Below are 15415 nucleotides of genomic sequence, written 5' to 3'. Positions count from 1 at the left end.
TCTTGATTTGTGAAAATAGTTTTCGGAGCTTTGTTTGACATTGCCTCCAAAAAAATCTAAAACAACCATGTGAATGATTCAGTAGTCTCATCATACATCAACGTTGCATCATACATAACTGTTTCTCGATAATGATTAAATCCAATAAAGGTTCCAAAAGGTCTATGCTCGTTATTTAATTTGTAAGTAGTGTCAAAGGTCACTACATCACCAAATTAAGCATAGTCCATTATCATTTGAGCATCGGCCCAAACTATATTACTTATCTGCTCTTCACAATCTAATTGGACTGCATAATAAAAGGATGGGTTTTCCATAGTTTTGTTACGAAAGTACTGCACCACATTACTCATTTCTCCATATTCCAAATCTTTTTGTCTCTTCGATCTCAAGTAATTTTTTTGGTCCAATTTCGTGAAGCCAAGTGATGCTCTTCCACCAGATTCCCTACCAAATAGCTCATAAGCAGACCTAAGAGGAATTCCAAATTCTGAAGCCAATTTTGCTTCAATTGCTTGGGTGGTAGATAGTTTTCTTTGGGATGGCAACATATGAATGCACTCTTGAGGCACTAGGTCATGATTATGATGTTCAACCAAATCAATTACAACATATTTTCCTAAATTTCTGTCTAATTTGATACTAAATCGAGCACCACAACCACATCTCACCTCTTGTCTCGGAAATTTTACTAGTGGATCTCGCTTGTCAATACCCCGAGTTCCCTCTTTGTAATATACAAAAGTCCATGAAGTTACTTTTTTAATCTGTTTGTTCTTGTGTGCATACGCATTCCTAATACTAAAGCCCACCTTTCCGCCATAGGTATTGTAAAAGTCATACGCAGCTTGTTCAGAGTCAAATAACATGTCCAATTTCGGCTTCCAACCATAATTGGCCAACTCATCAACAACATTATTTTCTTCCATTACCTGCAATTCAATTTATAGGCACAATGAAACAATTTATATACCTGAAAACAATTCACTATGACAACTTCATATATACCATATAAATATAACAATGTAGAAAACAATCTATATTATTTGGATTTATTACTTAGATTTTTTTGGATAGGCATGATAGTGTTTAATTTTCTACCTTTGTGTTTCTACTTTAATAAAGTACCTCTATGTTTCTAGTTTAATTACATCAGCAATCTATCAAAATATACCAACTTTCTAATGATGCATGGACATGGGTTTGGAAAAAACCTAATATTTTGTAACCAAATGTTGGCTTGATTTGATTTTGATGGCCATGGTCATGCCTTGGCAGCAAGCTTAGAGATAAGCAGCAACACTGACTTCGTCTATGGGTCAAATTGAACATGCTGAAAGATGTAGCATTGACCCATATAGGGTGGAGTTTCAAAATTTTAGTTTTACAGACCGTTTAAAGAAATGAATTAATCTAATTGACTTGAACAAACTGGATGTTTTCTGCCAATTTATCAAAGGGTTTGAACTAAACAAAATGAGGTGTGATGTCATAACGACAGATTTAAATGATAGGAACAACCCATTGACATATCAGTTTGCAAAGTAATTTTGTTGGTATAGCATTGCTAAATGTTTTATATAGGGAAAAAAACAGAACTTTAGCTTCAAAAGCAGATACGCATTGAGTAGGAGGTTTAAATTAACACCCTTTCTAAATATAATTAACACCCTTAAATGAGTTTTCAACATATCATCAAACCCATTTCATCAAACATTGTGCATATCAGCAACAAATCATTTATATCATCAAACCCATTTCAAAAATACTCATTTCATCAAAAAGAAACAGAAAAACTATATAAAACAATTATGTATATGTATATATGTATATAGCGGCGAGGAAATGAAACAAAGAGTGAAATGGACCTCGTCATGGCTACAATGTCGCCTTGCCGCCGTCACATCACCGCCAAACTCGCATCCCTCCGCCATCCTCTGTCCTTCACCGTCGCGTCCCTCCACCATCTCTCCCCGTCTTTGCTGATTGTCTCTCCGCCTCTCTCTCTCTCTCTCTCTCTCTCTCTCTCTCTCTCTCTCTCTCTCTCTCTCTTTGTCCAACTGCACTTCTCTTCTCTGTTAGGGCTAAATAGAGACAAAGATGAAAGTGAAAAGAAAAAGCGGGAAACTCAAATTTTGAAAAAAAAAAAAACACTAAACAAAACGACGTCATTTTTGCCAAATAAACGTCGTTTTGGTGAGCGTGGCAGGGAGGGCCGTAGGGAAGTGCGGACAAGGATCTAGACTCTATATTGATGGTTCATTCTCTTGCCCACCATCAACTATCATTACCAATGACATCATCACTCCCAACCCTACTCATTCCGCCTGGCAATGTCAAGACCAACTAATCATGAGCCTTGTCATTGCTTCTCTCTCGGATGAAATTCTACTTATTGTCATCGGATGTACCTCTTCTCATGATCCTTGGCTCATGCTTGAACAATCCATTGCATCCCCGTCTCATAATCGCCCTCTTTAACTACACTTGAGCCTTCACCAATTGAAACAAAATGATCCCTCTGCCACTGCATTCCTTCATGATGCCAAAATGATTGGCGATGAACTCGCTTCAGCCGGCACTCCACTCTCTCCTTCTGAGTTTAATCTCTGTGTTTATCAAGGCCTTCATTCTAACTTCAAGGATCTCGTCACAACCCTGACTGCTAGATTGGACCCTGTTTCGTTCTCTAAACTCTATAGCCTGTTGTTTAGTCATGAGTTTCTTCATTACAACACAACAATATCTGTTTCTCCCAATGTTCCACAAGCTCACTTTGCCAAACCCACATCTCGTGGTCGTTCCCATGGCAGCTTTCCTCGTGGCCGTAGTCGAGGCCTTGGACGAGATAGGCATGATAGAGCAATCTATAACTCTGGTCCCCGCTTCTCCTTTTCTAGTTCTAGCACTTCGTATGGTGGCTCAGGTCTTCTTTCTACTCCTCCCACAGATACCCGTGTCCGCTGTCAACTCTGCAATCTACCCAATCACAGTGCTCCTCAATGCTATCACTAGTTTAATCGAATGGTTGCTCCAAGTGCTAACTTCACTAGTTATAGTTTCGAACCCTCTTCAGGTGCATGTGGTGGCTTGAGTTCCTCCAATTCCTCTCACATCAATTGGTTTCTAGGTACTAGTGCAACCCACCATGTCACCCCGATCTCACATCTCTCTCCCAGGTTGATGACTATCATGGTACCTCTCATCTTTGTGTCGGCAATGGTATGGACATTCCTATTACTCATGTTGGTTCCTCCACTCTTCATTCCCCTTCCCACTCTTTTAGTCTTAATTCTATTCTACATGTTCCTACATTCCAAAAATCTCTACTTTCTGTCCATCAATTTACTAAAGATAACAATGTGTTTTTTGAATTTTATCCCTTATATTTTTTGATTAAGGATCAACTCACCAAGAGAACTTTTCTTCAAGGCATGAATGATGATGGTCTTTATCGGCTCTCTCTAACGTCTCCTCCAACTCCTGCAACATTCTCCTCTAAAGTTGTGTCCCCTCTGTGGGATATCATCACCCCATGTGAGGGGTGATCCTCCATGTGTTGCAAGGTTGGCCATGTTAGGAAGCCAACACACATGAGCTGGCCATGTGAAGCCAGCACACAAGATAGCTGGCCATATGCAAGGCCAGCCTCTCCATCTCCATTCTGATTGAGTATAAATGGAGGCTAAGGGGAGGGTTTGTAATAGAGCAGAGCAAGCCACAGATAGTGAGATATGTGAGGCGGAGAGACCGTCTCCCTCGGTGTGAGCGAGGGAGACGGGTGAGTGGGTGAGTGAGGAGAGTGTGAGCTCCTCCTCTATTGTAATCTTTCTGTAATATCTCCATTGTTATAGTGATAACCGGCTACTCTCCCGTGGACGTAGGCATTGAGGCCGAACCACGTTAAATATTGTGTCTCCTTGAGTGTGGGTGTGTTTTTCTGCACGGAATAATTTCTACAAGGTCTTGGGCGGGATCCCAGATCCCAACAAGTGGTATCAGAGCCTCGTTGGTGGCGTTTCGGAACAAAAACAGCGTGCTGTTTGAAACTGCCCAGAAATCAAGTTGCTCGAAATCAAGTTTTGAGCATACCAGGAGCAAGGGCTCGACGAGAGGAGTCCAGAAATATAAAGCAGACACCCAACGGAGGCCGGACGCGCCCCACGCGCCCCTGGAAGAAGGCGCGTGAGGCCCAGTCTCTGCACGCGCCCCCACGCACCGTGAAAGCAGTCGGCGAGTCGTCCCAGTCACAGGCACGCGCCCCACGCGCGGCGGAAGGAAGAAGGTAAGTGGGGGAAGGCGCGTGTAAGGCACGCGCGTACCACGTCAGCAGCGACGTGTCATCAACAACGCCACGTGTCATCCACGTGGCAGCCCCGTCAGCAGTAGCGTCAGCAGCCAGGTCATCGACGCGTGGCAGCCATGTCATCGCCACGTCAGCACGGTTGTGCCATGTCATCTGCCACGTCAGCATCCAGGGAGGGATCCAGTGCTACGCGGCAATGGTACAGCCGCTTGAGGAAGGATCCAGTGCTTTGCGGCGAAGGTACAGCCGCAGATCTGAGGCGTACAAAATGTTTTGGCTAGAACGAAGCCATTTGGAGTCCGTTTTTGATGATCCAATAGTGGTTTCCGACTATTTGGAGTATTCCGGACACATCCGTGCGGTCAGATTTTGGAGACGGAGTTTCTGTAAAAAGAAGACAGATTAAAGTGGCGGACGGCGTCAGGTGCAGTGGACGGAATATTCTGTTGGTACACGGAATATTCCCTGAACTTCTAAAAATTGCAATTTGGCCCAGAATTTTCAGAAAATTGTGGTGTGGCCCAGCTTTCGGGGATAGTTTTCAGTGAGGTCCCCGAAAATGCAGCAAAGATTGGTTCTAGCTAAACGGACCGCTCCGGACGCAACCGCGAGGTCAGAATAGTGAAATTCTGAACGGTTTGGAAAGATTGTCAAAACATGGGTGTTTGTCATCTTTAATACTCGAAGGAAGGTTGCTGGATATTGTGGAACGCTGCGGATTCACTGAAGATGTTAGAATGGGCAGATTCTGACCAGATTGGACAACCAGATACAGATTGAGATAGATCATTGAAGACCAGAGGAGATCAGGCTTGATCAAATGGCAAATCAAGGGAGATCAGGATTGGTCAGGGGTGATCAGAGGATTGCAAAGATGATTATCTCCGGAGTTCGTTGGAGGATCTGGTTCAATCAAAAGAGAAGACCATTCATCGACGGATAGATGATTTGGCAACCAGTACAGGCTCAGGGAAATACTGTGGCTGTTGGAGCTACTGTATACGAGTAAGTACTGGTGGTATGTGGACGTGTAGAACAATAGTTGCAGAGGAGCATACTAAGCGCAGAAGCACAAATGCAGACGTGCAGCAGTGCAAGGGTACGGTAGAGTATCGTACAGAGGCGCAAGAGGAGTATGCAGCAACGGGTTGTTGAAAGTTCACAGGAACTTCCAGACAGAGAAATTGAGACAGGTAAAACGCAAGAGTACGTGTCAAGGAGTGGCAAGTCTTTTTTCTCTATGGTGGTTTCTTTAGTTCCATGGTAGCAGATGATAGAGTTGATGCAGATCTCTCAAGCAAGCTTGACGCAGGGAGACCAGAAGCCATGGGTGCGAGCACTATGCACGAAGTTGCATAGTGGTAACTTGTACAGACCGGTGGAAGTTGTCTTGGCAGAAGGGCTAACTGTCAAACATCAGTACGGACGTACAAGTGAGACAGAACCGAACATCAGGGATTGCAGCACAGACAACGGGCGTATGAGATCGCTGGGAAGTTGTTCTGAAGTGCAGAAAGCAAAGACTGGTTGTTCAGAAATAAGCTCCGAGCAAGGAAAATTGAGGATGTGGATGTGTCAAACTCTGAAGTTTTCTAGTTGCTCCAGTGTTCATCATGCAAGGAGTTGCACGGTAATGCATGACAGTCAAGGGCATCCCAGCAGGGGGTGCAGGACATCCAATCAGGTGGTGTCGGATATCTTGGTTGCACAAGTTCAAGCATAGCAGGTATAGACATCCGAGACAGAAGCGTGGAAGAGATCTGTGGGAGATAGGAGCAGAGGCTCTCTCCAAATCAGAGAGTGGTGTGAATTGAGTTGAGGATGTAGGAATCCCTCCTCCTCTTATATCTCTGGTGTATTATCTCTAGCTTTAGGGGGTGCAAGCATCTCAGTGAGGAGATGCAGACTATGCTGAAGACATCCGAGACAGGAAGCGTGGAAGAGATCTGTAGGAGATAGGAGCAGCGGTTCTCTCCAAATCAGAGAGTGGTGTGAGTTGAGTTGAGGATGTAGGATTCCCTCCTCCTCCTGTATCTCTGGTGTATTATCTCTAGCTTTCAAGGGATGCAGCGTCTCAGTGAGGAGATGCAAACTATGTTGAATTTGGGCGTGACAAGATTAGCAGCAATGTGTGTAGTGGATCACCTCACATGGGTTGAGGGGGTGATTTGTGGGATATCATCACCCCATGTGAGGGGTGATCCTCCATGTGTTGCAAGGTTGGCCATGTTAGGAAGCCAACACACATGAGCTGGCCATGTGAAGCCAGCACACAAGATAGCTGGCCATATGCAAGGCCAGCCTCTCCATCTCCATTCTGATTGAGTATAAATGGAGGCTAAGGGGAGGGTTTGTAATAGAGCAGAGCAAGCCACAGATAGTGAGATATGTGAGGCGGAGAGACCGTCTCCCTCGGTGTGAGCGAGGGAGACGGGTGAGTGGGTGAGTGAGGAGAGTGTGAGCTCCACCTCTATTGTAATCTTTCTGTAATATCTCCATTGTTATAGTGATAACCGGCTACTTTCCCGTAGACGTAGGCATTGAGGCCAAACCACGTTAAATATTGTGTCTCCTTGAGTGTGGGTGTGTTTTTCTGCACGGAATAATTTCTATAAGGTCTTGGGCGAGATCCCAGATCCCAACACCCTCTATGTTGGCATCGTCGTCTTGGTCATCCATATGAGCATGTTCTTTGTTCCATTCTACAATCTCACTCTTTTCCTGTTCAGCATCCACAAACCCGAGGAACAATGTGTCGTGCATGTCCACTCAACAAGTCCTCTTGACTTTTCATGTTGTCCTCTTGTAGTTGTAGTCTGCTCCTTTGGATTTAATTTTTAGTGATGTCTGGGATCCGTCCCCATTTATTTCGAGTGAAGTTCATCAATATTTTGTAATTTTTGTCGATGACTATTCTAAATTTATTTGGTATTTTTTAATGTTTAATAAATCTGATGTGTTTCAAATTTTTAAAAATTTCAAAATTTTGTTTAAACATCAAATTTCTCACAAAATTAAAATTATGCAAACCGATTTGGGTGGTGAATATCATGAACTAAATTCATATTTTCAATCCTTGGGTATTATTCATCGCCTTCCATGCCCACATACACATGAGCAAAATGGTTCGGTTGAACGACATGATCATCACATTGTTGAAACTAGTCTTACCCTTCTCACTCATGCTTTTGTGCCGCATAAATATTTGGCATTTTGCATTTGACACTGCCGTTTACCTTATTAATTGATTGCCCTCTAAAGTCATTAACAATATCTCACCAATTCAATGTTTGTTCTCTATATCGCCTGACTACAAATTTTTTAAAAAAATTGGTTGTCTTTGTTTTCCTTTTCTTCGTCCCTACAACACCCATAAAAAAAATTTCAGTTCGCCCCTTGTGTGTTCCTTGAGTACAGTCCAACCCATCGTGGTTATTATTGTCTTAACCCCTCTATCAGTCATCTCTATATTGCCTAGGACGTTCGGTTTGGTGAATCCACATTCCCTTTCTCTACATCCTCTGCTTCCTCTTCCCACCAGCCCAACCCACCATCTTCTCATCCATATGCTATTGCACTATCTCATGTATCCATCTTCCTTCTCCCATATTTGACCCAACCCCGAACTCTAACTCACTGCACGTAGTTCACTCATCCTCCTCACCCAACTGCTTTGCACCAATCCACACCTCCACCTCACCTTGCAACACCGACCCAACCCAGACCTCTTACCTACTTGGTCATGTCTCCACCTGCTGTTGCATTCCTTTCACCCAAACAGTCCACCGCCACTCCTTCATCACCTACACAGTCCCCTCACTCCCTTGCTTTGACCTCCATTACCCTTGACTCCTCCTCTCTCCATTACACCTGTGGCCTTAATCTTGTTGTTGACCTCAACTCCCCACCCATGCCCACCTCTATTCCCAAATGACCCTATCCAATGGTTCTTCGGAATATGTCAACCAAACCCAATGCCTTCTTTGGCACCTCCGCCTCTACCGATTCGGTCGAACCTACATGTTTCACCACAGCCAATAAATCTCCTATTTGGCGCAAAGCTATGACTGACGAACTCAATGCACTAATTCGTAATGGCACTTGGAGCTTGCATCCGGTCACTCTTGGTATTGTTGGCTGTAAATGGGTATTTTGAATCAAACGGAGAGCTGATGGTTCTATTGAGCACCATAAAGTGTGCCTCGTCGCCAAGGGATTTCATCAACAAAAGGGGCTTGATTATTTTGAAATGTTTAGCCCCATGGTTAGACCTACCACCATTCAAATAGTTTTGTCCATTGCCATTTCCAATAATTGGTCAATTCGGTAACTTGACGTACATAATGCCTTTCTTCATGATTCACTTCAGGAAACTGTATACATGCAACAACCACCTAGGTTTGTCCATGCCAACCATCGGTCATTTGTCTGCAAACTTCACAAGTCACTATATGGCTTGAAACAAGCCTCGCGTGCATGGTTTTCTTGTCTGACGAGTTTCTTAATTACACTTCAATTCAAAGCATCTAAATCTCATAGTTCTTTATTTGTGTATCGCTGTGACGGTATTGTGGCTTACATTCTAATTTATGTTGATTTTTTTTTTTTTGATCGGCAAAAGAAAAGCTTTATTGATGAAAAACATAACAAGTATGATAAGAATACATCAATAAAGAAGAGGGTGGCTTACATTCTAATTTATGTTGATGATATCCTAATTACCAGCAATTCACCTTCTTACCTTTAGCAACTAATTCACACTCTCAGCAAGGAGTTCTCCATCAAAGATCTTGGCCATTTGAACTATTTCTTGGGCATTGAAGATTGCACATAATCACAAGGTCTTTTGCTTTCTCAACGCAAGTATATACTGGACTTCTTACACAAATCCATAATGCTACTCCATAAGCCGGTTCAAACAACAATTGCCACCAATACCAAGCTCACTTCGGCAACTGGCACTCCTTTGGCGGACCCTACACTCTATTGCATGGTGGTCAGTTCTTTGTAATATCTGACTTTCACTCGCCTGAACATTTCCTTCTCTGTCAATTGGGTGTGTCAATTTGTGCACTCTCCAACCAAAGAACATTTGCGGGTTGTCAAATGAATCTTTCAGTATCTCAAAGGCACATCATATTATGGTCTCTTACTTTAACCCACGTCTTCCACATGCCTTCAAGCCTTTTCCAACACTAATTGGGTTGCTTGTATTGATGATCGAAAATCCACAGGTGGTTATACGGTTTATCTTGGTGACAATCTGATTTCGTGGTGCTCTTGCAAGCAACAAACAGTGACGCGATCTTCTGCTGAGTTCGAATATAAGGCCTTAGCCGATGCTTCTGCTAAAATTTCGTGGCTACAATCCTTGCTCACTAAACTTGGCATTCAGTTATCCTCTCGTCCAATTCTTTGATGTGATAATCTTGGCGCCACCTACTTGTCTACCAACCTAGTCTTCCATGCTCGTACAAAACATGTTGAGATTGATTTCCATTTCGTCCGAGAAAAGGTTGCCCGCAAGGAGCTTCAAATTCAATTTATCTCCACTAAAGATCAATTTTCCGACATCTTTACAAAGGGATTGCCTTCTCAATCTTTTTGATTCTTTCAGGACAAGCTGAAAATTCACCCATTGGAATGTTTCACTTGAGGGGGTTGTTGAGATATGATTTATGTCTCAGATTCTTTCTCATCATTTTATCATTGTTTGTGTTTATCATTGTTTATATTTATCCTTATCATATAAAGTGTATAAATATAATAGAATATGTAATACAAAATATTCATTGAATCTGATCAATAAACACAAAATTGTTCTAAGTAGGATCAACTTCTTATGAGTCTCTTAATTGCTTCCCTCTCTGAAGATGTGCTTCCTTTGGTTGTTGGTTGCTCCACCTCCCACAACATATGGAAAACACTTGAATCTTCACTTGCCTCGTTATCTCACACCAGTATATTACAGCTTCATTGGAGTTTGCAAGTTCTTCAGCAAAATGATCGACCTGTTACCACTTTCTCACAAGATGCCAAGACTATCGTTGATGACCTTGTTATTGCCAGTCGTCCTGTTTCTGATGCCGAGTTCAATCTTTATGTGTTCAAAGGCCTCAAGTCTGAATTTTGTGATCTTATCACCACCCTTGCCGCTCGAACTGAATCTGTGTCCTTTTCTGAACTCCATAGCCTCCTACTCAGTCATGAATTCTTCCATACCGATGTTTTTTCATCTCTGACTTTAGCTCACTCAACAACTTCTTCAAGCTAATTTCGTCCTACTCAAGCCAATCTCATTCAGGCTCTATCTAATGGGCGTGGTTCATCTAATGGTCGAAGTTCATACCACTGAGGGCGTGGTCGTGGTCCCTCTCATGCTTGCAGTCATGGCTCTTACTCTTACGCCAGTTCTCATGGGTTTCCAGATGCCTCCCATCCCCGATGTCAAATTTACAATCTCTCCAATCACTCTGCTACAACCTATTATTATCAGTTTGATTGCAATGTTCAACTTGCTACCCAATTTACTACTCTCTCTAGTTATCCTTCTTCGCAGTTGGATTGGTTTCCCAATACAAGCGCTACCCACCATTTTAACCCAGATCTCTCCACTCTTTTCACTCATGAGGCTTTTGCTTTCCGAATTAGGTGTTTCTCAGCCACATCCTCCTCTCTTGTGGTGTGATAATATTGGCGCCAATTATCTCACCGCCAATCCAGTGTTCTATGCTCGAACCAAACACGTGGAGATCGATTTTCACTATGTCCGTGATAAGGTAACAAGGCAAGCTCTTTAGGTTTAGTTTATTTCTACCAAAGATCAAATCACTGATGTCATGACAAAAGGCATACAATCCACCCATTTTCAATTCTTTCGAGACAAACTGAAAATTCAATGTTCAAATTCCCCAAATTGGTGGGAGATAATAGTGATAAGTTAGTATTAATTTGCATCATCTGATAGTGGTTGTTTAGGATTCATAGTTATCAATTCATGTTTGTCATTATCTGTAACAAATCCATTGGGTTTATCTTTAACTCATGCACTATATATATATCAATGGGCTAGAATATGAATTGTATTAAGCCAAACCATGTCACTCATATAATATGTGTTAACTAGGAGCACTTCTTGCCTTCTAATTGTGTGCCACCTCCATTGGTTGAGAAGCAACAAAATAAGGGCATTTCAATTCCGGACATCAATACCAAAGTGGCTTTGCAATTGGACAACCATTCTATGACTATGGCCCTGTTTGGTAGAGCTATGGGAAAGTGATTATAACTTATAGCCTAACAGCTTATAGCTTATAGCTGTAAACATAAGCTGATTTTTGACTTATAAATTAAGCTTCTCCTCCCCCACTCAAAGAATAAGTTGATTTTTGACTTACAAAAAGCTATAAGCTGTATTGTTAAGCTGAACCAAACACATCAAAATAGCTTAAATTAAGCTAAAAGCTGAAATAAGCTGAAAATAAGCCCTACCAAACAGGGCCTATGTCCAAGTTGGTTACTCAACAAGCGTTGGAATGAAAGAGACTTTTGATGATGAATGTCATTCTAAGATGCTCTTTAGTGATGAGATGGTTGAACCAAGATATGATGAGGAAGAAGCTTATATTTTTGGTGAAAAAGACATGGAAAATAATTGTGGAAAAAAAAAAAGATTATGGTCAAGCTCTTTCCATTTGTAACGAAGGCATTCCCATATGTGATCAAGATGTGGAACAAGGCTATGATCAAAATGTTGTCATATTTGACGACGACAATGAAGTGTTGGCTTATGAGGAAGCTATTGTTTATGAATATGATGAGGAAATTAATATTTGTGAATATGAAGGAGTTCCAATTTTGACTATGATGATGAAGATGACTATTTTTGTCGGGAGTGAAAGTGTCCTTGAAGATGAAAGTTTTGTAGGTGAAGAAAGTTTTTTTTCTTACATTGCTTCCCATGAAGGAAGTAGTTGCAATCCCACCTTCTATCCCTTTTCTAGATTCCGAAAAAATTACGGTGGAGAGTGATGATATTGAAGTTTCATGGGTGTTGACTGATCTTTGCTTCTGAGAAATGCTCTTATGGCATCTTCCAAGCCATTTGTTCCACTTTGTGTTGATTTGGTACCCAGCCCGGCTTGTGGAGGAAGAATGAGTTTATTCTTGGGCCATGCAAGAAGTGCTATTTTGATGACATCTTGCTTCCAAAACGACATGCTACAACGTGACCTATTCACACCTCAACATGGCTTCAGTTGAGGTGCATAAATGATAACTCATGTTATGGAAAGATATTTGCCAGGCTGAACTTGAATAAGGACTTACAGCTATTTAGTCATGCTCGTCGTTATATGTCTGTTATACTTCCATGAGTCATTTTGATGATGTTGTTATCTTGAGTCATTTTGTTATAATCCCAACTTGATGATAAGTTGTTTTCTTTAGAGGGGAAGTCTGATGTAGCTAGGATTAGTATGATTGACATGTTTTAGTATCATATGAGTTAGTTAGAGTTAGTTGGGTCTTTTATCCTATAAATAGGTGGTTAGGCCCCTCTAGTATTCAATTTTATGATATTTTGATAATATATTTTCAAAGCTTGAGAGCGTTTGTACCCATTTGAAATTTTCTCTCTAATGAAATCTCGCTCTTGATTTGGCTCCATCACAATAGCATTGTGAAAAATTATATTACTCATATTTGTTCACGTGTCTTTTATTTGTCTAAATGTTATCTACATGTTCACATGTCACCCCCTATTTACCTATATATCCACGTGTCACTTATCTTTTCATCTATTTGTTAACTTAATTTGTTTATCTGTTCAAATCATCACCACCACCCTTGTCATCCCCTGTTAGCCACATTTTTCAACGACTTTTCCAAAGTTAGCAAAGGTGGTGTATGAGGATGTAACAATGCAAAGGTGAAAGGAAAGAAAAATTCTTCAAAATAATAATTTGCCTTTTTCACATAAACTTTGTTATCATGTCCTTATGTACAAAACAAATCAATCATTAGACCTAATGCCATAAACACTTGTGGAAAAAGACTGTTCACCATTTTTTTAAGCCTTAGATTCTTTCAAGTTTAAATATGAACTTGAGGGAATCTAAGAGGCTTCCCCACATATGAGTCATGTTTTGATAATCTGAATCGTTCATTTTGTAGCGCCCTCAGTGTATATCATCTATGGAAAAAATTAGATCGATTGACAACATTTTCATTTTATCACAAATGTCTTCGAAAAAATAAACGACAAGTATGATTTTGAAAATATACTATCTATATTTTTGTAGGCAAACACGATAAAATAAAAATGCTATGATTATCAGAACGATTTAATTTTTTTCAAGAATGATATACACGGAGGACCCTATAAAGTGAACGATTTGAATGATTGAAATAAGACCTGTAATGTGCCCCTACGAACCTCTCAAATTCTCTTAAGTTTAGTTGCTAAACCATTTTTTATACTAGTTTAATAGATGAAAATTGTATTTTATTTAGTAAATTACTGCAACGATTTTTTGGAGCTGCTTATAACAACTACATTTTTCTCATTAGTCTTTCAATTCTTTGATTTTCACCTACCTAAATTGCTTCCTATCATTTTTTTTCTCCTTCTTTTTGAACACCCACCTTGATTCCAATTATACTCTCATCCCTATCAATTTGAAATCTTAACCTTTGTCACCTCTAATCACTGCCACTCCACCTTAGATAGCCCCCACTCTTAGCCAATGCCCAACCCTAGCTCCTTATTACGCCCCAATTTTCAAAAGTTGATTAGGCAAAATCTAATTAACCTAAGTGTGAGATTTTTAAGTAAAAACTCCCATTATTACTTAATTGTTTCTCAAAAATCATTTTCTTTAGCCAATTCTCATTCAATTATGACAATTAGGTTTTTTTCCTTCTAAAACAACCCATTATCTTTTGATTGAAAATCAATGGAAATATTCTTGTTATTCATTTTTCTCTTGTAAATAAAGTAGATGTCTTTCTCAGACATAACACTCACCCTCATATGGTATGCAAACCCATGCAAATTGGAATACATACATAACAAGAACAAGTACAGCATTAAGTTTATAGACCACAAATTTGTTACATTAATTCCCCAAATAAATAACAAGGCTCACATACCCAACTAACTAATGATCTAATCATTACACTACCAAATAATTGCTCTAATCAAGTCATGGTTGAGCGTGTCCATTTGAACATAACAAGTAGGGAGTGAGTAGTGATACTCACCTGATAATAATCTTATTTATTCTAAGTAGGGGTGAGTATGGTCCGAATTGGTCTGAATTGGGGTAAAACCAGGACCAATCCGTTATCTACAGTTCTTGAAAAATTAGAGCCAATCCAATCTGTTTAAATTGTGGAACCAATCCGTTTAAACACAGATTGGATCAATTTAGGGCCATAGATTCACATAATTAAATAACAAAAAAATTATATAGAACATTTAAAGCAAACAAAAGCAAACAGCATCATGTGTTAAATGATCAACAAAAACTACAACATATAAAATAACAAAAACCATTAAAACAGTATCACTAATTCTCCAAAATGTCATCTTATGTAACAAAATTCCAAGCAAACAAACAGCAACAGTAGTAGACAACAAGAAACAAATTTAGCAGTAGTAGACATTTCCCTTTCCACAAATTCTAAGCAAACAAATAGAGATAAACTAGTTTTAGACAACAACAAATAAACAAACAAAAACATGAATAAAACAAAAGCAGCAGCACAGAAGCAACACAGCAGCAACATCAACAAACAAAAGCACCACAGCAACAACAATAGTAGTGCAACAGCAATAGCAGCACAACAACAACAACAATAATAGCAAATTCCACATCACAGCAAGCCAAATCACTTTCCAGCAGCAATGTTGACATTGGTTAGAGCTGCAGAAAAATTAATTTCAATTTAAAGTAAAAAATAACACAATACATTAATGTAATTTAAATGATAAATTGAATATTAGAATTCTATTACCTCTTTCTATATCCTCCAAATCTACAAATTTTTCTTCCATCTCAAGTGGCAATGGCAAAGCACGCAACCAATCTTGTGTACAAATTAAAC

The 15415-nt window shown here is 40.3% G+C and overlaps 1 protein-coding gene across 1 annotated transcript; it reads right to left on the bottom strand.

The window, feature by feature from the left end:
- Window positions 1–215: 215 nt before the first annotated feature.
- LOC145821674 (protein FAR1-RELATED SEQUENCE 5-like) lies at window positions 216–4429 on the bottom strand. Its single transcript, XM_082918224.1, has 2 exons — window positions 4220–4429; window positions 216–932 (listed from the first exon to the last, which is right to left on the bottom strand). Exons 1-2 carry the CDS (start codon window positions 4427–4429, stop codon window positions 216–218), a joined length of 927 nt encoding a protein of 308 aa, XP_082774350.1.
- Window positions 4430–15415: the final 10986 nt, after the last annotated feature.

The sequence above is a fragment of the Camellia sinensis genome, chromosome 3 (assembly GCF_055761805.1).
Source record: "Camellia sinensis isolate YWXY chromosome 3, ASM5576180v1, whole genome shotgun sequence".
Classification (NCBI taxonomy): Eukaryota; Viridiplantae; Streptophyta; class Magnoliopsida; order Ericales; family Theaceae; genus Camellia; species Camellia sinensis.
This window is presented reverse-complemented; position numbering and strand designations above follow the sequence as displayed.